Here is a 12,077-nt window from a genome sequence, read left to right as displayed (position 1 = left end):
TTCCATTATACACAGTATATATATTACTCCATTTACACCTGGTAATAAAATGTGATCTCTATCTGGATACGTTATTTGGCACAATTGAGAAAACATGAACGCATTTTAATACCAGATGTAAATGCGAAGACATCGGATGTCATTATACAGATGATGTATCCAGATACAGATCACATGTTAATACTGGGTAATACAGGGTAATGGGCATCTATATTTTAGGATTCACAGATTCAGATTGAAAATACAAGTACCCAATATTCATAAACCCAGATCAAAAATCTCATTGCTCAAATTGACCTGGTCAGATGTGAACATCTGGGATACCAAGACAAGCAATCAAGCCTACATGGCTATTAATTACTGCCATAAAAGTGAGACATGAAAAACCTGAAAAACTAACAATGGTCAAACAAAAAGAAATGAGACCCGTGTGAATGGTGCTAAAGGAAAGGCCAGAAGGTCACCAAAATTATTAGGGATTCATCCTCTGATGACCATGATTATCCACAACAGATTTCATTTAAAATAGCCTGTAGTTTTACAGATAGGCCTTATCTCTACAAAGATGGACCGACAGACGTGCCTTCAGGCATCACCACCAGCAGGACAAAAACATCATCATCATCATCATCATCACCTCTGTCACCATCATTATTTCTAATCACAGAACAGTTCTAGCTGTTAGTCTCCTCTATGTGTTTGTTTTTTTTTATCAGCAGTAGCTGTGACTCAGGTTCTTCTCCAGGTCAGCCCTTTCAATAGATAGTGGAACCTGGCTGCAGGGATTTGCTCCCATTCAGTCACAAGAGCATTAGTGAGGTCCAACACTGATGTTGGGTGATAAGATGCGGGACGGGGTTAAGCCACACCAATCTGGGAAACCATTTCGCTATGTGCTGGCTTTGCACACAAGGGCATTTTCATGTTGAAACAGTGAAAGGCTAAACACAAAGTCTTACCACAAAGTTGGAAGCACACTATCACTTAAGATTTACCTTCACTGAAATCGTGAAAAACAGCCCCAGACCACAGGGCTGTCCACATACTTTTGGCTATGTAATAATAAGAGGGTGATGATGATTGGGTATTTCACTGTGTGTTGCTCCTCTCTGGTGGTCAAAAGAAGAACTGCAGCCTCATTTTGCAGACCAATGTGTCTTCATTCCATACTGCACACCAGGCACTACTGTTGGCCATGCATTGTTTTGGCAGTTACAAGTAGATGTACTGTGTTGTACTAAAAGGGAATTATACAATACATGCATCAGTGTACTTCAGTCAAAATACCTTCAGACCTTAGCTGCCAATTTGAAAACATCACAAACAGCAAGTAAAATGCTCTCCCAAAGCTTTATTAGTTGATATTTTTGACCTTTCAACTTCATTTAAACAATGACCCACTTCTCTGTTTATGTTGAGTGTTACCACTGACACCATCCTATCATCTTTCCCTACATGCATTTTTAACTGTACTGTTCACTTTTAACACAATTTGTAAGTGTGTGTGTGCATATGTGTTTTTTGTGATAGCATCTCCTTTATTTGCATGAAACCACACCTTCTTCTCACCTACACATTTTGGGTTATTTCTAGATGATTTTTATTTTAGTACAGAAAATTCACTTTCATAAATCTGTGAGAGCAGGTCTATACAAGCTGCAACTTCAAACTCTTGAGATTCTGTGATTTAAGTCTGAAACGTGTTTAAACTGACAAAACTGTTCACTTGACAACTAAACTCATGTAAGTAGTAATGCATAATGTCAGACTTGATGTTTATTCTCATGATTCTGGACTCAAGATCTAATTATTTTCGGAGTGAGAGCTGATGTAGTTCAAAGAGACCTGACAGCTCAGCTGATACTCTAACAGAGTGGTAACCGGTTCATATCCCACCTGGATGTTTAAATACAGTATGTATCTTGTATAAAAGGAAATCCATCAGAGATTTAAGTGTTTGTTTTAAACAGCTCTCCATCTCTAATGTGTAAATCGCAGCTTACATGTCTCTTTATCAGCACAGGTCAGGATGGGGGAGTTGCAGTGTTCGGATAAACTTGATTAAATATAGTTTCTAGTCCTTTGAGATTGTTCTTTCAATAAATAAATACAATCACAGTATGTGAAATAAGTTGTTGGATTGCCTCCTGACGGTGACACTTTGAGTTGTTGTGACTGATCTTAAATAAAATAACTGATGACTCTCACTGATAAATCAGCATCTGTTCAGAACTGGTAGAAAACGTGTGTGTGTGTGTGTGTGTGTGCGTGTGTGTGTGTGTGTGTGTGTGTGTGTGTGTGTGTGTGTGTGTGTGTGAAGCATGGCTGGCTGGTAGGACATGTTTCCGGTTTGGATCTTTGCCTTGCAGATATATTTGGTGTGTGGGCAGTTCTCATCAGGAACAGACGGTCACATCCCTGCAGCAAACACTGTTCCTCCAAATACACCAATAAATATGCTGGATTCAAGATTCCTGCAAACAGTGACTCTCCAAACCAATACAAAAAAAAACACCCCCAAGGCCTTTCCTTCCAAGAGAAGACCTTAGTAAAAGTCTCCACACTTAGTAAGAAGTAAGAGATTAGAAAGAAATATTTCTTACTGTAAAGGATAGGTTCAGAATTCTTCAAGATTTGAAGGTTTTATTTATCACATGCTCATTCACTATATGCAGTGAAATGCTGGAGGCAAAATCTTGAGGCTGTGCTAAAAAGTATAGTGTGCAATACAGCAGAATAATTAGAAGTACAAATACAAGTTAGAAAAAGACATATAAGCTATAAAACTGAATCCACGTGTTTATTAATTAAAGTGTAAAGTATAAAATGTCTAAGTTGTAATGCAACTACATTTTTGTATAAGCTTGACTGCAAATAAATCTGTCACTTTCCTCTCACACATCTTTTTTCATATGTTTGCTATTTATGACAAATGAGTTTTATTGGATTTATTTAATTATGAATAATATAATGGTTTCAGTTTCTTTCCTTCATTTTTTGACTCTACACTGCTGCCACCGAACAGCTGATTGGTGGAGGAGTTAGATCTGTTGGTTTCAGGGGGAGTCGAGCTTTCTGAGGTTCTGCTGAGCTTTCTGAGCTCGTCTGATTCTCTCCTCGAAGAAACTCTGCTGGTGTTGATTCCTATGATCCAACCTGACCAACCACTCCTCCCTCAGCCTTAAGGGAGAAGGAGAGAGCGAAAGAGTAGGGGAGAGAGAGAGGAGGAAGAGGATGAAGAGGAGAGGAGAAAAAAGAAGTTAGTGGGTGTTCAGATTGAAAACAGCCCTATGTTTAAAAAAAAACAAAAGCACATTGGTGTGGACATGTTCACACATGTTGGTGTGGACTAACCCTTCTAACCCTAACCCTAACCCTAACATTTGCTAAGTAGCCCTACATTAAGAGGCTAATCACACTAAACTAAAAAAGTGTTGGCATTGTCATTGTGAGCATGTTAGTTTCATACTAATGTTTGCTAAGTAAGCACTAAACATAAAGTACAGCTTGGGTTGATGTCATTACTATTGCAGGTATTTGGTCATAGCTAAATTTGACCTGCATAGAAAGTTAAGGGGTCACTAAAGTCAGCAGGACTCATCCTCTGGGGAATATGTCACACATTTCATGGCGATCCATGCATTAATTGTGTGGTGGACCAGACAGACCAACATCCCAGGAGCCATGAAACTTTGACGAAAATGAATGCAAACTTTATATGTTCACTGTGATTGTTCACACAACCCAAACCGGAGTCTGCTAATAAATTTTCCCCTTGTACTGAAATAGAAGGCAACTAAAGACTACTTTAAATTGTAGGAAAAAATATCTAAAATTCAGCTGAATTAGACATTTTAGAAATACTGGTGTGGTCCTCTGGGTTAAAGTATGTTTTAGACCCCTAGATTATAACAGAATTTGAGCTCTATTTCATTGTGTAGTTAGGACTTTTTACTTTTTTTACATGAAACAATGTATGTAACCTAAAAGATTTTCACTTTTCAACCAAAAGTTACGCCAGTTTTGAGATGTCTAGGCATCTTTCAAGCCACAGCACTTTCTTTATAGAGCCTGCGGCTGACAAAAACCTATTTTAGTATGAAACTTTTAAAAGGAAGAATATTTCAAAAGTGAGTTTAAAGAAGATGAAGTCATTTCTATTTGGATGTGTGTAGGATGCATTCATTGTTACTGAGGTAGACATCAGCAGAGGTTTTGTCAGAGCATCAGAGGCCGGTATTTACCCTGACACCATAACTCCTAGGTTTAAATTAATCGTGCAGACATCCAGTGAAACCTGATCTGCAGTCATTGCTGTCAAGGATAATTGTGTTACGGAAAAAGAGGAGCAGTGTGTGTGTGTGGGTGCTGTGTTAGCTGTGACAGGATTAATATTGTTGTGTCTGTGTTAGTGAGTGTTCGTCTATCAGCACGCTCCGTCATGTGTCAGTTAATCTGCAGCATTCTGCTCATCTGTCCTCAGATATTCATTCTGATCTCCTGGATTCAAACATATAGCTGTGCAGCCTCTAATCAACATTCTCAGGCTACTATGTGATGACAGAGATGAGCTGTAAACATGACTGAAGCATTATCTAAACTAATCAAGTTATGAAGCAGAGAGAGAGAAGAAAGCTTAGGACGGTAATAAAGTTTATTTTTAAAGCTCTTTCAATGCTCTTCTTTTCCCCTCTGACCCTGCTGGAACCTGCAGTTTATCCAGCGCAATAAACTTTGTCCAAACCCATAGAACTTGATTTCAAATTCTAATAGAGATCAAAAGTTTCCAAAGACACCAAATACTGTATGTTGGGTCCCCTCCATGTTAGCGGATGGGACATGAGCAAAACTAAAAAATCAAAGTACACGTCAAATAAATTTTTCTGTCATTTCAGATAGTTCTTATCATGCTGATGTTTATCCAAGTGCTCATTTTTCTTATAAGTTTGTTTTTAAGTAGTTATTTGACGATATAGACAGGGGGTCTGACGTCATGATTGACAGCAGTGACAGCCACTCTCAAACCTCCGTCAGGCAGTGGGACGGCTGAGGGGGGCGTGTTCCACGGGTCGTCATCCCACCGTCCGACTCTACAGCACAGACTCTGGTTCCAAATGACATCACACAAGCAAGATGGCAACTCCCGGAAAGGAGATATTTTGGCTTCACTTTTGCATAGTGGTAGGAAGTGGCGATGCGTCGTCCATATTAATATACAGTCTATAGTTTGAACATTTCACTCAGTGTAAACATCATAGCTTCAAAGCAGAGCTGGAACAACATGATACAAAATATATAAGATTCTATCTGTCAGAGTGTAGACAGATGTACAAGCCACCTAGTAAGGAGGTTTGTGTGGATGTTTGGGCGTCTTACGTGTCTGACTATAACACCAGAGACCATCATTTGTCTCCTATCTCTCACCAACATCCAACTTTGGTTTCTTTTAAACATGACTACCATCTTTCTCTAACATTTCCCAAGACCCTACACTTGACCAAACTTTCACCACCCTGTTGGTGAGGGCTCCAGGTCAGAAAACATTCGTAAAGGTCATTTAGGAAGGTAACACAAATGACCTGTTTTGTTGTTTAGGTTGGAGGACGTGTTGTGTCCTTCATGAAAATATAAAATGGCTGTTGAAACAACAGTAATATGTAACTTAGTACCTATTTACACTTTTCATTTTGAGTGTCTCGTATCTGGATACAATCCAGATATGATTTAAAACACTTTTGTTTATACTTGGCCAGATTGATGCATCTCCGTTAGCCAAATCACAAATGTGATCTGTCTTGGTTTTCCCAGGCTACATGAAAATCGGGGCCCTAATCCAATCCAAGCGGGTGGTGGTATTTTTCCTGAAGTTGTTTGGTAATTGCCAAAAACCCCAGAAGAAGAACAACTCCTGCATTGGGCGGCTGTGGCTCAGGAGGTAGAGTGGGTCGTCCACTAATCGGAAGATCGGCGGTTTGATTCCTGGCTCCTCCAGTCCGCATGCTCATGTGTCCTTGGGCAAGATACTTAACCCCAAATTGCTCCTGATGGCTGTGCCATCAGTGTGTGAATGTGTATGAATGACTAGATTTCCTCTGATGGGCAGGTTGGGACCTTGCATGGTAGCCCCTGTATCCATTCAGCATATGAATATGGGTGAATGTGATTCGTAGTGTAAAAAGCGCTTTGAGTGGTTGGAAGACTAGAAAGGCGCTATACAAGTACAGTCCATTTACCATTTACTTGCAGTTTAGCTACAACCAAGTGGCAACCACCATAATTTGAGGCTGAAGCCAATGCGGACCCAGATAGCATACGGAAGTGGGCCACTTTAGGCAATTATGCAGCACTGCTGGCCTTCTTCTGGCCCAGACAAGACAAAATGGATGTGAGCCTGAAATGGCTCACATGTAAAATAGCAAATATGTAGGTGGGCCGGATGAAAGTGCCGAAAGTGTCGGGTGTGGGCCAGATCTGGGCCACAGCAATTTTGCTATCTGGGAAAGTACTTTAAAGTGCCACCAACACCAATGGCCACTAGATGCTCTGACTCCCATTCAAAAAGCCTCAACTTCTCTCAAGAAATACTCAATCATCTTTTTTAATGAGTTATCATGGTCTCAATCTCGAAATTCAGGCCCTCTATTAAATGTGCTGGTGGTCATTTTGGAAATTATTGCTCCGTTAATAGATTTGAAGACTTATAGTAGCTTTGATGTCTGCTGATTGACAGCTTTTGACAGTTACACAAGTGTGCAGTGGGGCGTGTTTCCAGAGCGTGAAAGGCAACACCTCGTACACCTTATTTGGAAGTGGGCCTGGCTCCAAATGGACAAGATGGCGCTGAACATAAACTGCAACTCTGGGCTTCAAACTGGCTCCAATGCAAACCAACGGCTGATGTCACACGTCCATCTTTACATACAGTCAATGGTTACAACACTAACAGTTTAGCTTCAAAGTTAACATACATAAACTAATGCACTAACTAAACTTATACATGGATGAATCATATTTGTGAACAAAAGACAAGACATAAGTTTTATTGTCCTTACATGTTCTAACTCATGCTTCTCTCTCAGTCACAGAGGTTACTCATTGACTGAATTTATCAGGGATTAGATAAATGCTACAGCAGCTTGATGTGCCTTCTGTATGATATGTACATGTTGAAATAGCTCCCCTTAATAGAACCCATTTTACCCGTCACTGTAATAAGACAGGGAGGACAACATTAGCTCCATTATCACAGGGGACAGACCCTGTAAGTAGTTATTTCCACAGACCGCTCACTGACGTATGGTTCACTAGGGAGGATTAAACAGTACATGTGCTCCTTGAAGAGACAGATATCATTTTCCAACGTCTGGCCAGAATGTATCAGATATCAGTCTGTCTCACTTAGATTCTTTGATATCCGATTGCTATCTTATCCTCCAAGACACATGAAGTGATTAAGTGAAAATGTCTAAAAACTCAAACTCACAAATTTAGCTTGTAAACAAACAAGACTCACAAACCTGTAACAGATGTCTTCCAGTACAGGGCTGAGTATTTGATACTAAAATGACAGATGTATGGTGGAGTGTGACCTCCTGTTAATTATGTTGCTGCTGACCGTGCCAGAGCGCTGCTCCTCATGCGGCTGTCTTCCTCATCCATCTGCTCGCCGTGCTGAATGATCTTCTGCTCCCAGAACGACTTCAGTTTCTGTTTGTCATGAATCCGAGCTGCGTTCATCACCTGACAACACATGGTTCACATGGAGGTTTGTATGTCTGGAACATTGTTACATCTGATCTTGAGCCCATTCTCCATCTCCATCCACCACTGCTGTTTTATTGTGTTGGAAAGTTGCATTAATTTTCTCGCAAATCCTGATGAACTGAATCTGGTTTGGTTACTTACTGCTGTTTTTAAGTTGCAGTTTTCCTTTGTTTCTTTTTTCTTTTCTCTATTCTCTTCTTCTTCTCTCAGCCTCCTGCTATATTTCTCTTCTCAATGGTTCCTTATTATTCTTCCTTCTTCTTTTCTCTTCTCACCCTCCTCCTTTCTTTTTTACATCTCTGTCTGTCTCCTGTCCTCTTCTCTCTCTTCTACTCCTTTTATCTCCTCTTTTAACTCCTCCCCTCCTCTCCACCTTTCTGTTTAATCATCTCTCTATTGCTCTCTCCTCTCCCCTCATTTTTTTCCTTTTTCTGTCCTCCTTTCTTCTCTTCTACTTTCTCCTCCTATCTCTCATTCTTCTTTCATTCTCTTTCTTTCTTTCACCTCTTTTCTGCCCTCTTTTTTATCATTTGTTTCCTTCCCTGGAATGTTCTCTATTTTCTTTTTTCATTCAGTGCTATATTTTCCCCATATCTCCACTTTTTTTCTCATGACTTCTCTCCCCTTCTTTTCTTTTCTGTTCTTCCTTCTTCTGTTCACTTAAGTGTGTGTGTCACTCTTTGACACACAAGTGTAACTCTGGCTTTGTTCTGCCTTTGCATGTTTTCTTTCTCTTCTTGTTCTTCTCTCCTGCTCTCCTCTGTTGTCTCCTTTCCTCTCTAACTTGTCAGGTTTTGGAGGGTTAATTGTTGGTTTGTTTGGATCAGATCAGATCAAGCGTCACACAGAATCATTAGCCACCAGGATTTCATGACCCTCCTCAGATTCATTCCTGTCCCTCCAGAGATGTTTTTTCATTATGTGAAGGTCACACCACAAAGTGACATTTGCTCGTCCACACAAAATATGTGGTTGATGTAGTGACGTGGTTGACGTAGTGACTTCTCGCAGGTTGGTGGACTGCTGTAACTGACAAGCTAACCGCCAACTTGTGTTAGTTGTCACACTAGCTCACAGAGCTTATTTACTATTTTTCTCTACTGTTCTGTTTACTTCCTCCTTTTGTTCTCCATTGTACACCATTTTGTTCAACAAACAGTTACTGAAGATGGAAAATAAAGCTCACTAAGCTAACAAGTTTGCTAATGGTCAGTTAGCAAACCAGTTAGTTCAGCTCAGTTGCTAACAGGACATTAACTTAAAGTTATGACACTTTCATTATTTTGTTTTGATTTTAACGGCCCCTTTGGAGAAAAGCGGTAGTCTTTCCGGGAATGAAGACCACATTTCCCATGAGCACCACTGCCTTGTGTTGTAAAGATCTTGGAAGTGAGTGAAAGAAAGATGCCACTTATTTTTAATACTCAGAAAATAACATTTTATTTATCTGATTCACTCCTTTATTCTCGCTACAATGCCACTCGCTCTCTTCATTCACTCTCTAGCTCGCTTGACCACCACTGCTCTCTCTCACCCTCTTGCTCCTACTCTCAGCTTGCTCATCTCTCTCTCTCTCTCTCTCTCTCTCTCTCTCTCTCTTTCTCTCTTCTTTTTAAAAATGAGTCAGGAATCTGACAACAAGTCTAACTTTACTTTTAAAGTTATCAAACGAAGAGAATATCCTCCCCTCGTCCCAGTAACGTCTTTGTGTTCATGCTGCAATGCTGCATGTAATGTAAACATATGCTCTTCTGGTCTGTGTGTCGTAAATTGTTTCATCTGATTTTGGAGGGAATCTGACCCGGTGGCAGGCATTTTATGTAGAAATAGCCTTCTAGTCTTCTCGCTGATGGTCTCGTTTGCTTATGTAGGTCATATAGAGGCATCAGAGGCATCATGAGACTGTTTCATAACCAGTTAAAAGTTCCTTGTAGTAACTTTAACACAGTTTATTCAAAAGACTTCTCTGCAAACCATTACTCTTTTCTCAGTTTTTACTCCAACAGAGGAGGTTAAATAAAGGTGAATGGTGCAACACAGCTGATAAGCTACAATGACTTCCTCTATTTTGGACTCTGCAGGGGCCTCATTTATAACCGTTGCATAAAATGCAACAAAATGTGGCTTGAAAGAGGTGGATGTCACTTCCCACAGAAAAGGTGAGATTTACGAAAACAATTTGATGGGAGAATGTGTGCACTTGTACAGGACAGGAGGAATCAGTGATGCTGATAGCAAAGTAATGGAAACTGCGTCTGATTCGGGTACATGAACGAATCTGGTGAGCCCTCAAGCCCCAGGCGGTGTTTGGTATTCTTTGGCATACGGGCAGCAGATCAGCATGTACGGGACGTGTCAGGGGCAGCAAGTCTGTACGAGAGAATCCCTAAGGGACAAATGTGTCAATCAGTCACCACTTGCACTGCTTAAAGCAGCTAAATGTTTGTCACACAGCACTCAATTAAGTTTTTAACACAGATAAGGTTGTAATGATTCTATTTTTATCACTGGGAGCTTGTCGGGTGGCACATAAAACAAAGTGCATGGGAGAAAGTGAGGGCTTTTATTAGTGTTGGACTTTAGAGTGCAAGTATATGGATACTTCCCTGAGGCAGTACCAGTACAGACCTGATACGTATCGAACCCACAAATGAAACAACACTTTGAATTCCATCATTCATTTGATGCCAGCACTAGTTCAGAGCGCCACGACATACGACCATGACGACACTCATCACCACAAATTTGCAACCATAGACAGATGGTGTTGATTTTTTCACCAAGTAGTTCCTATGATAAAGATAGAAATAAACCACAAATAAATTTGGTGAAGCCAAAGATGCTGTAGGGACTTAATGAACTGAAAGAGAAGGTTTTCATACAGTGGGCTATAAAGCAGCTGTGGACAACAGATACTGTAAGAATCACTTGCAGATTATGCAGATTGATTGACTGACTTTCTGCTTTAACCACATTAAATGTTATTTTCTCTGCTGATTTTGGTTGAAGAGAGTTTAAATGAATTAACTGGTTCTAGTGCAATGTCTGGGACCAAATTTCAACCAAAATACAACAACTGTCTTTATGCTGCTTCATTTGAATGAACCTCCCACCTGTTTGCGCCTCTACTCCCACCTGTGCAGTGTGACTCTGCGCTGGTCACCAAAATACCACACAGACAGGCAAAGAGAGTTTCAAGGTCAGGAAAATACCAACAGTCGGAATGTTGCTTCTGCTGGTTGTTATGCCTCCATGAAAACAGGGCCCTGTATAATGTTTATTTTTCTGTCTAAAGCCCCTTTTGAGAATAATATAATTTTGCTAAATTGTATCCTAAGTGTGGGATATTGCAGCCATCAATTAGTTCCATAATGCCTGTCGTTTTGGATGGGATTATTAAAATGAGTAGTTGATACATCACCTTGCCTCTGCAAACATCAAAAGGCAATTTGCAGCAATGTCTGGTGTCCCAGATGTAATTGATGCAATTGACTGCACTTATGTTGCAATAAGGGCTCCATCTTTTCATTTAATTAATGTCCAAGTTACATGTGACTCTAACTTGGTCCTGACAAATGTAGTGGCACCATGGCCTGGCTCAACACATCTCTTTTATTCAGACACATAGCAGTGTAGGGAACAGTGTAGGGAAGGGATGGCTGGCTTCTTGGTAAATTAATAATCATCTCATTGTAGAAATTCTAACCATTCAAACCTGTATATATAAACCACCACCACACATTATATATAAACCTGATGTATAATTACTCCCACATAACTTTCAGGTGACAGTGGCTACCCTGTCAGGTGCTGGCTCCTCAACCATTGCGATAAATGCACTAAAATGATGCCCACGCTCATGCACGCTCAGTTGTGGAGCGCACCATCAGCCTACACAAATGCCGATGGTGGTGTTTAGATGCCTCAGGTGGCAGACTTTTATACCACCCAAAAACAGTCTGCCAGATTATCAGGACATGTGCTGTTTTGCATAATATGGCAGAGAGGATTGGCCTTCCTCTCCCTCCTGGCCTCCCTTCCCCCCAGCATGTGGACTCCTCCGAAAGGAAGGCAATCAACTTACAATCAAATTTCACACATCACAACTCTTAACTGTTTCAGTTCGTCTGCTAAGATATTAATTGCACTGATTGTGTCTCCTTCTGTCTGTCAGGACCCGGCCACTGCCAGTGGGGCCATGCACATGAGACACACTGGAAATGGCGCTGGGGATGGCTGGACGCTCTACAGCTACATCCCCCTTGCCAGGCACCTCCTCATTACCTACCACTCCCATCGACTCTGGAAGAAGA

At 40.7% G+C, this 12,077-nt stretch overlaps 1 protein-coding gene across 1 annotated transcript; it reads right to left on the bottom strand.

Moving 5' to 3' along the window:
* Positions 1-2,454: 2,454 nt before the first annotated feature.
* Positions 2,455-7,948, bottom strand: LOC122968845 (protein FAM240B-like). Its single transcript, XM_044334344.1, has 2 exons — positions 7,616-7,948; positions 2,455-3,180 (listed from the first exon to the last, which is right to left on the bottom strand). The coding sequence occupies exons 1-2, from the start codon at positions 7,750-7,752 to the stop codon at positions 3,057-3,059; spliced, it is 261 nt and encodes an 86-aa protein (XP_044190279.1). The 5' UTR covers positions 7,753-7,948; the 3' UTR covers positions 2,455-3,056.
* Between the last annotated feature and the right edge of the window lie 4,129 nt (positions 7,949-12,077).

The sequence above is a fragment of the Thunnus albacares genome, chromosome 18 (genome assembly GCF_914725855.1).
Source record: "Thunnus albacares chromosome 18, fThuAlb1.1, whole genome shotgun sequence".
In the NCBI taxonomy this organism is placed as follows: Eukaryota; Metazoa; Chordata; class Actinopteri; order Scombriformes; family Scombridae; genus Thunnus; species Thunnus albacares.
Note: the sequence above shows the minus strand (reverse complement) of the source record. Positions and strands in the feature narration are given on the sequence as shown.